The 10,988-nt window shown below is 58.6% G+C and overlaps 1 protein-coding gene and 1 long non-coding RNA gene across 5 annotated transcripts; both read right to left on the bottom strand.

Annotated features, from left to right (window-relative positions):
- Nucleotides 1-165: 165 nt before the first annotated feature.
- Nucleotides 166-10,722, bottom strand: SLC29A4 (solute carrier family 29 member 4). 3 transcript variants are annotated; one of them, XM_072349038.1, is made up of 11 exons: nucleotides 10,413-10,722; nucleotides 3,995-4,164; nucleotides 3,373-3,504; nucleotides 3,185-3,298; nucleotides 2,976-3,104; nucleotides 2,775-2,849; nucleotides 2,378-2,643; nucleotides 2,158-2,293; nucleotides 1,727-1,914; nucleotides 1,217-1,457; nucleotides 166-1,142 (listed from the first exon to the last, which is right to left on the bottom strand). In XM_072349038.1, exons 1-11 carry the CDS (start codon nucleotides 10,433-10,435, stop codon nucleotides 1,000-1,002), a joined length of 1,617 nt encoding a protein of 538 aa, XP_072205139.1. In that variant the 5' UTR covers nucleotides 10,436-10,722; the 3' UTR covers nucleotides 166-999. The 3 variants fall into 3 exon arrangements, with proteins under 3 accessions (XP_072205139.1, XP_072205140.1, XP_072205138.1); XM_072349039.1 differs by lacking the exon at nucleotides 10,413-10,722 and adding an exon at nucleotides 5,405-5,572; XM_072349037.1 differs by lacking the exon at nucleotides 10,413-10,722 and adding an exon at nucleotides 4,296-4,379.
- On the bottom strand, nucleotides 5,661-9,552 carry LOC140258611 (uncharacterized). Of its 2 annotated transcripts, XR_011905270.1 has the most exons (4): nucleotides 9,363-9,552; nucleotides 7,395-7,545; nucleotides 6,731-6,833; nucleotides 5,661-5,881 (listed from the first exon to the last, which is right to left on the bottom strand). It is a non-coding gene; the product is annotated as an uncharacterized lncRNA (long non-coding RNA). The 2 variants fall into 2 exon arrangements; XR_011905269.1 differs by having other exon boundaries at nucleotides 5,661-6,833.
- Nucleotides 10,723-10,988: the final 266 nt, after the last annotated feature.

The following is a 10,988-nucleotide window of genomic DNA, read 5'->3' on the forward strand; positions in this document are numbered from 1 at the left end:
GAGCTCCCTTTGGGCTCCCTGGGCTTCACTCCAGCCTCTCACCAGCTGCCATGGACCTGTCCTCCCCCACCCCACAGCTGGACTCGAGGAACCCAGGGCAGCTGGCACACATGGCCCCTACTGCCCCCCAGGTAGCAGAAGCGCTGCCTTAAGTAAATAGAAGTATAAAGGCAAAACCAAAAAGCTTTTATTGATTAGGAAATGCTAAACCCGGCGGTGTTGGCAAGGAAGGGAGGGGGAACCCTGCAGCAGGGCCTGGCTGGCAGCTGGGCTGTATGTACCCTGCAGCTCATGGCTTTTGTTTTTGGGAGGGGGGAGGGCTGGTGTTTTTTGGTGGCTCCACTGCCTGGCTGAGCTGGCACCCACGTACCCCAAAGCCTTTCTGCCAAGGATCTGCCAGGGTTCCCAGCCCAACAGTGTGGCTCTGAGAAGGGATTGTTGCCAAGTATGACATACGATCTGCTTTCAGTTTGATGTATGTGATAGAAGTTGAAGCTCAGCAGTGGCCCCAAGCAGCACCCAGGGAATCACAATCCAACCCCCCCCCACCCCAGCCCAGCACAGATCTGGGGACAAGAATAGTGGGCAAAAAGAGGAACAAAAAAGCTTACTAATTCCTTCTTGGGGCTTCTATACAGCAGTTGAAACACAGGGAAGGGTTGGGGTCATGGTTTCAGGCTGTCCTCAGCAGAAAGCTGCAGCACCATCACTAAGAGCCCAGCCCAGAGCCACCTTCCTCCCCTCCTCCTCTTCCTCAGCAGCCCCCTATTACTCTCTTCCCCATTCCCTTTGGCAAGGTCTCAAACAAGAGAAGATCCACCACCACCACCACTGCCCAGGGGGAGCCCCCAGGAACATTGGGATCAACAACACTGGGGGACATCAGCCCAAGAATCAGCTCTGGACGATGCCCAGGGACCATCTGGGTGGGCAGTGTGTGCCACTGGGTACAGGAGCAGTGCACGGCCCCATCCTGGCCCCATCGCCCAGCCCTGGGGCTCAGTACCCCCCCAGGAAGGAGCCGTTGGAGGTTTCAGTGTAGAAACAGCTACTGTGGGATGTACTGGTGAGGCTGTAGGCAAAATAAGCCACGGCTGAGCCCAGCGTCAAGCCCGTCATGTAGGACACGGTCATGGTGTTCCCTGCAGAGATGGACAGAGGGTCTCACCCTACATTGGCCACCCCACGTGGCAGCCCCTGGATGGTGCAGCCCTACCTGCCAGCTCCCGCTGCTCGGGGCTCACTTTGCCGGCAGCCAGGATCATGGGGACGCTGCCGAAGTAGCCGTTGGTGATGCCCATGAGGAGGGAGAAAATGCAGGGCCAGGCGGGGTGGCCGAAGGTGGGCTGGCCATTGGGGTAGACGCACATGATGAAGAGAGGGATGAAGATGACGCGGAGGCAGGAGTAGACAAGGAGGTGTGTTCCTCTCCAGTCATAAGGCAGGGCAGCCAGGATCTGTATGAGGGGCAGAGACCGTGCTGAGGGAGGGGAGAGGAGGGCAACGCAACGCCCCAAATGGGGCAGCGGGGAGGAGGTGGGATGGGGAAGGCCCATATTTGGGAACCCAATGTTGGCCGTGTTGGTGGACAACCTCACGCTGGTTGGACACCCAAAGAGTGCAGATGAGCCACAGTTGACTCATCCCCTCTTCCTTCTAAGGACGTGCAAAGGCAATAGGGATGGACAGGGTGAGCCCCCACCGCGGTGGCAGCGATGCCTCCTACCTTGCCAACAAAGTCGGAGAGGTTGAAGATGGCCATGATGAGGATGGGGAGCCATTCCCCCAGCGTGCAGTTGTGGATCTCCGACTCCAGCCCAGGGAAGAGGCACAGGGTGATGAAGTAGGTCATGGCGATGGACAGCATGTAGGCCCAGATGAGCCGCGACACGACATAGCGGTGGAGCAGCATGGCTGGTGGAGATGGGCAGTGAGGCTTAAACCCTCCCACTGCACAGCCCAACTTCTCAGCTGTGGCTGAACGATGGTGAAAGCAGGAAGGACTTCCAAAGGAGTGTCCCCATACTTTTCAGTGTGTATTTTCTCCCCACGTTTTTGTGCACAAAGCCCACTGATTGCCCCTCCTGCCCCACCAAACACTGTTGAAACACCCCATAATGGCCAACTAGTGTGGTTCACCCTGAGCCCACCACCCACCTCTGAAACTGGGCCAGCTCCTCTTGATTTTGGGCCTGGGGACATCGAAGCGCATGTAGGTACCACTGCCAGCCAGCTCAGCTTCAGGACCCGGGCTGCCATGGGGAGATCCCAGCTGTCCCTGCAGCCGATCCTCCTGCATGGGATGGGGGGGGACACAAGTGCTGAGTCCCAGAGAGGGAGGGATATTGGGGATCAGAAGGAAGCCCCCCTGGCTTACAAATCTGATGTCCTCAGCAGTGACGTCATGGTGGACGCGGTAGCCCGTCCCATGGTTGCCGGCCCCACGGGGCTCAGGGTGGGCCTTGCGGGGGCAGGAGGTGTAATAACGGACGAAGCGAGTGCGCTTCACCAGGAGGTGAAGGATGAAGCACGTCAGCTCCATGCCGATGGAGATGAAGAAGAAGATGACCGTGTTCTCCTTCTCGTCCGACAGCAGCAGCTTGGTGAAGATGCGGCTGAGCGAGATGATGACCCCCGCGGTGCCTGGTGGCACAGCAGAGCTGTTGGTGCCGGGTCCCACTGAGCTCTACAGCTTAGGGACCTCCTGGCAGCCTCTCCCTGCATGGTGTGCTGGGGGCAGTGGGTTGCTGCACGCGTGGGACGGCGATACTCACTCTCTCCTGTCATCACCCCCTGCGTGTAGCGCTTGGGCAGCAGCCCCGTGTAGCCATAGAAGCTGGATTGCTGCACTTCAGGAGAGAGGTGCAGAGGGGAGAAGGAGGGGGATTATGGCAGCAGCTGAACCACTGGGACCGGGTAGGGGGAAAGGGACATGAGGGGTGGCTGGTAGGTTGTCCCAGGTGACCACAGCATACCTGTGCAGCCAAAGGCCACCACCCCAACAGCCACCAGGTTGATGGCATAGGCTTGCCGCCGGGTGAAGAGCTCCAGCCAGACGTCGCAGATGCTGACGAAGAGCAGGGGGCCCAGGGCAAAGAGGTAGCCTGGAGGGGGGGGGAGATGGATGTGGGTAGGGGGCAATGGGAAGCCAGCGCTGCCCAGGGGCACAGAGATCCCAGCTCACCCACAGAGATGCGGGTGTGCAGGCTCAGCAGCTCCACCAGAGCATTGTTGAGGATGACGGCCACCAAGGCCACCAGGATGTAGGTGAGGCTCATGTCAAAGACTATGGAGGTCCCTGCAGAGAGGAAGGCGGTGGGGGCTCTGCCCAGGTTTGGGGAGCAGGAAGGGCTGCAGCTGCCAGAGCCCTACCTGGGTATTTGTGGTGCAGGTAGTCCACATCGGTGATGAAGCTGTTGTATGGCAGGAGAAACCCAACACCAGCCAGCAGCATGGCAAAGTAGATCCCGTGGTATCGGTCCTGCGGCTCGGGGTCTTCAGAAACTGAGCCAAGAAGGAAAGAAAGAGAGAGGACGTGGCAGTGGCACTACCACAGTCACTGGGCTGCACCCAATGAAGCTGTGGGGCAATGAACACAGCTGTCATGTTAGTGGGGACATCAGGGCTCTAAGTGCCCTGCAAGCAGCTCTGCAGCTCTCAGGAACAAACATCCTCAGCCTGGAGGTTGTCCCTCCAGAAATGAAAGTGTTTTAGCAAGAGGCAGAAGAACAGCAGAGCTGAGGGCTCTGAGTGCTGATGGGTTTTAATAGCAGCCCCAAAGCTGCCTGTGTGGGGAGAGACCTGGTGAGTACCCACCACAGAGCCCAATGCTACAGGATGCTGTGGTAGCTGCGATAGCGAGCCCCAAAGAGACATTAGTTGATGTCACTGCACTTCAGACCATTTGTGGCTACGAAACCATCCCAAGATCTCCTAAATGGGTGGGAAAAGCACAGGGAGAGGCAGCTCCCTCCCATCACATCCCGTCCCTCACCGGGCTCCATGAAGGTGAGCACGCCCTTGGCCTGGCTGCCCCGCTGCAGCTCGTCCTCCTCCAGCTGGTAGCTGTCGAAGCTGAAGCTCATCACCACGTTGCCTTCAGGTGTCCCCATGGGGCTCAGCTCCTTGAAGCGCTCCGTTCCCACTGATCCCATCACGGACAGTCTGGGGAGGGAGATCACAGGTGAGCGACAGCCCTCGTGGGTTTTGCTCCAGAGCCCAGGGGTGGAGACGGCACCAAGTACATCCCCATCCCAGCTCCCAGCCCACCGCCGGGCATCCAGCAGCGAGCCCACCGGCACCACCCGAAATGCCCTCCATCCTCCGGGCCCCGCTCTGCATTACCGGTGCCAGTCGCTAGATGCCAGCCTGCCCCGTGCCCGCCGCCCACCGACCGCCCTGCAGAGAGAAACCTCCGAGGAGGCAGCAGGACGAGGCAGGCAAGGGAGGGAAAAATCAATTACAGTGATTTGTCGGATCTCACCGCGAGATGCAGCGTTTGCAGGGACACGGAGGTTTTGCAGCCTTTCCCGGCTGCCAGGACGGGGCGGGCTGCAAACAGAGCCTGCAAGTGCGAGCTTCAATAGCTTCAATGCTAAAACGCATCAGGCAGAGCGGCGATGCCATGGCCCTGAGGCCATGCAGAAGCCATAGTGCTGGGGGAGCACATCAGGGTCCCCAGCATAGCCAGGCTGAAGGCAGAACTCATCCTGGAGCTCCAATGGGGCACATTTCAAGTGGGAGCCATCGCTTCATCTCATGGTTCGTAGGGGATCTGGATGACCCCATCCACTGGTGCTACCCCAGGAGGTGATAAAACCCAATGGGAAGCTGCTCCCAGAGTGCTGGCAGAGCCCAGTGTGGGGCTTTGACCATCAAAGAGCCCCCGTCTGGAGATCACACTGGTTGGGAACACCCCATGGATCCAGCGCTGCCCCAAACTTCTCCGTGGTGCAGGTTGTGCAGCACAGCCAGCCCTGCATCCACCCCCCGGGATCAATCGATCTGGTTTCCCCTTCTGGGTTTACAGGGAGGAGAGCCAAGGCCTGTCGCCTCTCTGGGTGGGTGCAGAGTGAGGGACAAAGCAGAGGATGCTCCCATAGGGGATGAGAGACAATTATAAACGATTATTTCTAATTGGGAAAAGGGCCCTTGCCAACAGGAGCTGCTTCTGTGGAGGATGAAATTATTACCGTGATTGTTTTGCGCTGCCGAGAAAAGGGTCCCCATCTTGGGAATTCATCAGACCCCACCGGGGCGAGGATGCTAACGAGGAGAGGGAGGTCTGGGGAAGGGGTTCGTCTCACCCCAACCCCTCCCGCTCCACTCTCCCCCCCCCCCCCCCCCGCCCAGCCCCAGACAAAGCCGGTCCGGTTCTCGCCCAACAGGTCGACACCGCTCTTACCTCCCTCCTCCTCTCCAGCTCTGCGGCACCGGCCCTTCCAGCTGCCTCAGCCCCCGCCGGATCCCCCCGGCCCCGCCATCGCGGAGCTCCGTTCTCGGGGTGGGGGCACCGGCAGAGGCGAACGCGGCGGCTCCGAGCGGGGGCGGCTCCGAACCCACCTCCCGCCCCTCCCCACCCCTCCGCCGCCCCTCCCCGGCAGCGATGTCCCCGAGGCGCAGAAATGGCTTTTTCCCCCCGAACGGAGCGCGTTCACGGCCCTGCCTATAGACACAGCCCTGCCTATAGACACAGCCCTGCCTATAGACACAGCCCATAGGGACCGCCTGTAGGCGCTGCCCGCCCAGAGACGCGGAGCTGCAAACAGAGCATTCATCAACATGAAAAACGTACCTCGTTTCATTTAGGACACGAGCTTTGCTCCCATTGCAGGGTCTTTTCTCCTCCAAACATGAGATGGGCTGAGGGGTCCAGCACTGGCTGTTCCAAAGATGGATGCAGGGATGGGATGGATGGATGATCACAGAATCAACAAGGTTGGGAAAGACCTCCAAGATTATCTGGTCCAACAGCCCATCCATCACCAGTTTTGCCCATTAAACCCTCCGTGCAACATCTACACGTTCCTCAAACACCTCCAGCAAAAATTCTGCATGGTGAACAGCTGGATGGATGGATGGGATAAATGGGTGAGTGTGCAGACAGGAAGGATGGACAGAAGTACAGGTAGAAGGTTGGATGGATGGATGGTATGGATGGATGTACAGCTGGAGAGAACAACAAATGGATCACAGAGTGGCTGAGGTTGGGAGGGGACATAAAAATCCCCCAGTTCCAACTCCCATGCTGTGGGTTGGCTGCCCCCCGCATCCAGCATGGCTAAAAACGCCTCCAAAGATGGGCAGGATGGATGCAATGCAGCTCTGGTTAGTGTGCAGAAAACAGAAGGGCTGTGGGGACAGTGAATGGGGAAGTCCCATCTCCTCCCATCACTGGGGATGGAAGTGGGGAACCAGCAGCATGGAGAGGTGGGGACACCACGCACGGTCCCAAGGAGGGTGCCATAGACAGGGACACCACGAGTGTCCCACCCTCCTGAGCAGGGCAGGAGCCCCTCAGCCCCAACTGGGTTGTAAAGATGAGGGAGGGGGGACCCCCACAGCACCACCACCCATGGCAGGGATGGAGCAGCGCAGCCCTACGTGACACCAGAGAATCCCAGCTTGGCATCACCACAGAGTGAGAGCTGCACAAAAAGAGCAGGGCGAGCTGCAGCATCTGCGCACGGCTTTTCCCTGCTGCCTCCGCACTCCCGGCAGCGTTACTCACCCAGCAGCAATCGCAGCCCTTCTGCCACGCAGCTGAGCTGGAGGTCCTGTCCAAGCTGTGGGTCCTATAGAGACCCCTGAGCTCACGGCAGCATCCTGATCACCTTAGGGACAGAGATGGGGCTGGAGGCAGGTTTGGAGACAAAGTTGTGCTCCTGCTCCCAACCCCAGCACAGAAAGCTCTGCAGCTCAGGGCAGCCCTGGCACGAATCCCTTCTGAGCACCCTCTCCCCACTTCATCCTCTCCAAAGGGCAGCACCAGACCCCGCTGCCCTCCCGTGGTGCCCCATCCTGCTATGGGGCTGAGTGCTGAGGGCTCCGAGCTGGGTGTCCCCACTGAGCTCTGCCACTCTTCAATGTTTCAGCTGGACCTGAATAATTCAGCTGTGATGGAGCTGGTGTGAGGGCTGTGAGCTTGGATGCTCCCTGAGTTTCCGCTTGACCCACTTTACAGGCCCAAAGTCCCACCAGCTGCAGTGCTCCGCATGCAGTGGGGTGATGCTGGGCCGGTCCCAATGGCACCGGGGACATCCCAAGCTCAGCTCCAGCCTGGGGCCTCCCCTGGGCCATCAAACTGCAGAGCATCCTTCACCAAATGTCAGTGCTTTGGGCTGCGAAGCACAGAGGGTTGGAAAAGGGAGAAAATGCCTCGATCAGGGCCTCACCTCACTGCTCAGAGCACTGATTAATTCCACGGGAAGGAATGAGGTGATGCCATCTCATTTGGCCGGGAGATGCTGGATTGGGGCAGCCTCCAGAACTCCCCCATAGGGCGCTTTTCCTTCCAGCAGAGTTGGGTTTTATCGACTGTCATCACTGCAGAGGTGAGAAAGAGGCCTTTCAGGGTATCCCTCCACACTGCCATTACCAGCCCACAGCCCCCACTGACAGAGCCCACAGCCCAGCTCAGTGCTCCTGGGAGCTCCCTGCTCCTCTGCCCACACCGCTGCACTGCCAGCACTGCAGGAACCAGGGGGGGCCCCCCATCCCCCCTCCCCTTTTCCTCTTTCCTTGTTAGAACAAATTTGCATCCCTCGCTAATTAATCCGAGATGAGCTGCTAATTCAGCTCCTTGATTGCAACTTTGCATAATGGCCGCACGCACACACAGCACAGGGGGGATGTGAAGGAGACAATCAGCACTGGGTGCGCAGGGGGGGCCCTCCAGCAGCTCCCACTCATCCCAGCTCCTTACAGAGCAGGTGGGAAGCAGAGATTTTCCTCTAAAGGGAGAAAATGGCGACAACCCCCCCAGGATCCACCTCTGAGTTGCTTTTTTCCCCCATGCTGGGCTCCAAAGGATCTCAACAGCGACCTGAGCATCTCCATACATGGGGCAACCACGGGAGTGCAGTGCAGAACATCCTAAGGGCCATTCCTGAGGAGCTGCACGCTCTGCCCTCCCATCTCCACGATGCCCACGTTGCTCCAGAGCGAACCCTCTGCTCTAAGGGCTGTGGCAATCACACCCTGTGGCTGCTCAGCCGCACATCAGCTGCATCCAATACCAACCCAAAGGCCCCCAACACAAACGCCATGGGACAGCATAGCAGACCTGAGCCCCAGTGGCACCATTTGGGGGGGGGGGGGAAATCTGCTTTTCCTGCCACCAAAGCCCACAGCCCATGCAGGAAGCACAGCCTTGCTGTTGTTGACACGTGGGTTGTGCCCCACTCCACATCTCCAACCCCAACACAGACCCCCACCAACCATCCCCACCCATTCTGGCACTCCCCAGGGCTGGGCCATAGGCTCCCCATAGAGCATCAGAGCCACTTCCAGCCCCACAACCAGGGCACCCACCCTCCACAAACCTCAGCATGCACGAAAGGTTGGGCTCCATTGGCACACACTGCGTGTTACAGCCTCATAGGGGGGGGAAGGGGAGGGGATTTGCATTGGCTTTGGGGAGCGCTGTGAATAGAGGGGACAATGGGGAAGTCAATGCATTAAAGTGCTTAGGGGGGGGGGAAATAAATCTGATAAAGGAATAAACCGGTTAAGGGAATACATAATTCGCAGCCCGGTTATTCAAATCCTGCCTTAGAGGAAATCCTCTTAGAGCGATCACCTGATTGTGTGCTAAAATCCTAATTGAATAAGAACAGAATTATGGATTTATGGCATCAACTGCACAACCACGGCGCACACGAGGCTGTTTGCAGCCAAACCTCGTTGGGGGGGGGTTGCTGTTTTCCTTCCCATCCATCGCACCCCCTATAAACACAGCCATTTATCCCTCTGTTCCTCCCCTCTTTTCCCACTCTGTGGCACTGCTCTGCCCGGCCCCGGCTCCATTTAAAAGCGATTTAAAAAACCCAAACTGCACAAAACCAACCTCCCAGATCCTCGATCCAAACACCCTCCCCCCCATCCCACACACACACACACACACACACCCCCTTAAATCGCTCCAACACGAGCTGGCATCGCTGACAGCGCTCCGGACGTCATTGAATATCCCAGAGTGCATCAGCTCCCGCAGCTCCAACACAAACAAGCAGAAGCGCTGAGTGCGGGGCCGTGAGCTGTGCAGCGCAGCACGGCACGGCACATCGCTTGGCTTCCAACCCCAATTCACCGCGTCCCAACCGATTGAAATGCAAATGGGGACATGAAAGGCTGATCCGCACCTGAATGGTGAAGAAGAGATGGGGCTCCCGCCTCTGCCTTCCTGCTCCGGGTTTTGAAGTCATTTGGGGCTGTAAGGGGAAGGAGATGCTCGGTGCCGCCCGATGGGCTCACGGGGCGCTGAAGGGCTGCGGGGCATCGCTGGGGTTCGGAGCGGAGAACCCCGCAGTCCTTGGGGGGAAGGAAGGGCTCACAGCCCGCAGCTGTGCCGGACCTGCAGCATCCCTGGCTGTTCGCCGGCCTTTCTGCTCCCCGGGCAGCTGTGCTTTAACCCCGGGACCGGGTCAAACACGGGGCAATTGCCCTCATCCTGTTCACGGCAGCCAGCGCTGGTGCTGGGAAGGGGATCTGAGCACTAAGGGCGCAGCAGGGCTGGGATGGATGGGGAGCAGAGAGAGGGGGCTGGGGGGGAGGACGGGACGAAGAAGTAGGGATGGATGCGATGGATGCTCCCTGAGCACGAAGCGGGGCTGCTCCGGGCCGCGCAGCGCACCCCATCTAGCGGCTGCTGGGCGGCAGAGCCCGGCTCCCCCCCGACCCCCGGCACAACCCACATCGCGTTCACGGCTGTCAGTGCTGCCCTCCGGGTGGGGGCACCCAGTGGTGACAGCCTCCATACCGTTGCTCTGCATCACTCAGCACACACCGCAGCACACTGCCCTGCAGCCCACACCAGCTTTTTGCCCCTGGAAAAGCACTCAGTATTATTAAGATCCTCTGGCTTAACATTATGGGCTTACCTGGGCTTTACAGATCTGAAATCCTTTATCGTAACCTCACCGTGCTGCCTCCTGAAAACTTACTGCTAAGAGAAGGAAGCAAACCAAGGTGCTGGAACAGCAGGAGTCAGGTTTCCTCACCTCCAGCAGGTTGGGCAGGAAGCCCTCATTAGCTCCCAGCACACCCTTAATTAGCTGAAGTCTCTGCTAAGGGCCCGGCAGAGCCGTGCAGGGCAGAAGCAGCACACGAGGCTACCAGTCTGAACACAACTGCAGCTGTTTAGTTCAATGGTACGAACCTATTATTAGTAGCATTCTGGCCTAAAGGCTCACCTCTCCTGATGCTTTGCAGCCATTCGCACGCAGCAGAGCAGCAGCTGGATCTCCTGTGGCACCAATGGGTCCAGGTGAGCGCTCCCAACCTGGATGTCACTGCCACTCACTGAATGCAAACAGACCCCTCTGCTCGGCAGCTTGCTCCAGGCAGAAGAAGGGAAACGTCATCAGCAGCTGAATGAACAGTTTAGAATCACTCATCTGTGCTAACGCAGCTGATTCTGCCTGCAGCAAGGGACGGCACATCAATGGCACCAGCAGGAAAACATCGCTCTCCGGGGCTGGATCAGGAGAGGAAAGGACTGCAGCTTCACTGAGCTCACAAACCCAAGTCCCTCAAGAAGAGCTTTAAGGAGGAGGAGCAGAATCGTGGTTTCAAGTGAAAGAGACCAGGAGCTGCTCAGCTGCTCCTTCCCCAGCCTCAGCAGCAGCCAAGCTGAGTTTGGGAGCTGCTTTGCACAGCGAAGGTTTACTGCTGCTGGCACTTGGGTCGGGGGTCACAGCACCCACAACACAACAGCATCACCCTCAGCTCATCCAGCCCAACCTCCGAGCAGCACCACGAAAGGAAGA

This window comes from Excalfactoria chinensis, chromosome 14 (assembly GCF_039878825.1).
Source record: "Excalfactoria chinensis isolate bCotChi1 chromosome 14, bCotChi1.hap2, whole genome shotgun sequence".
In the NCBI taxonomy this organism is placed as follows: domain Eukaryota; kingdom Metazoa; phylum Chordata; class Aves; order Galliformes; family Phasianidae; genus Excalfactoria; species Excalfactoria chinensis.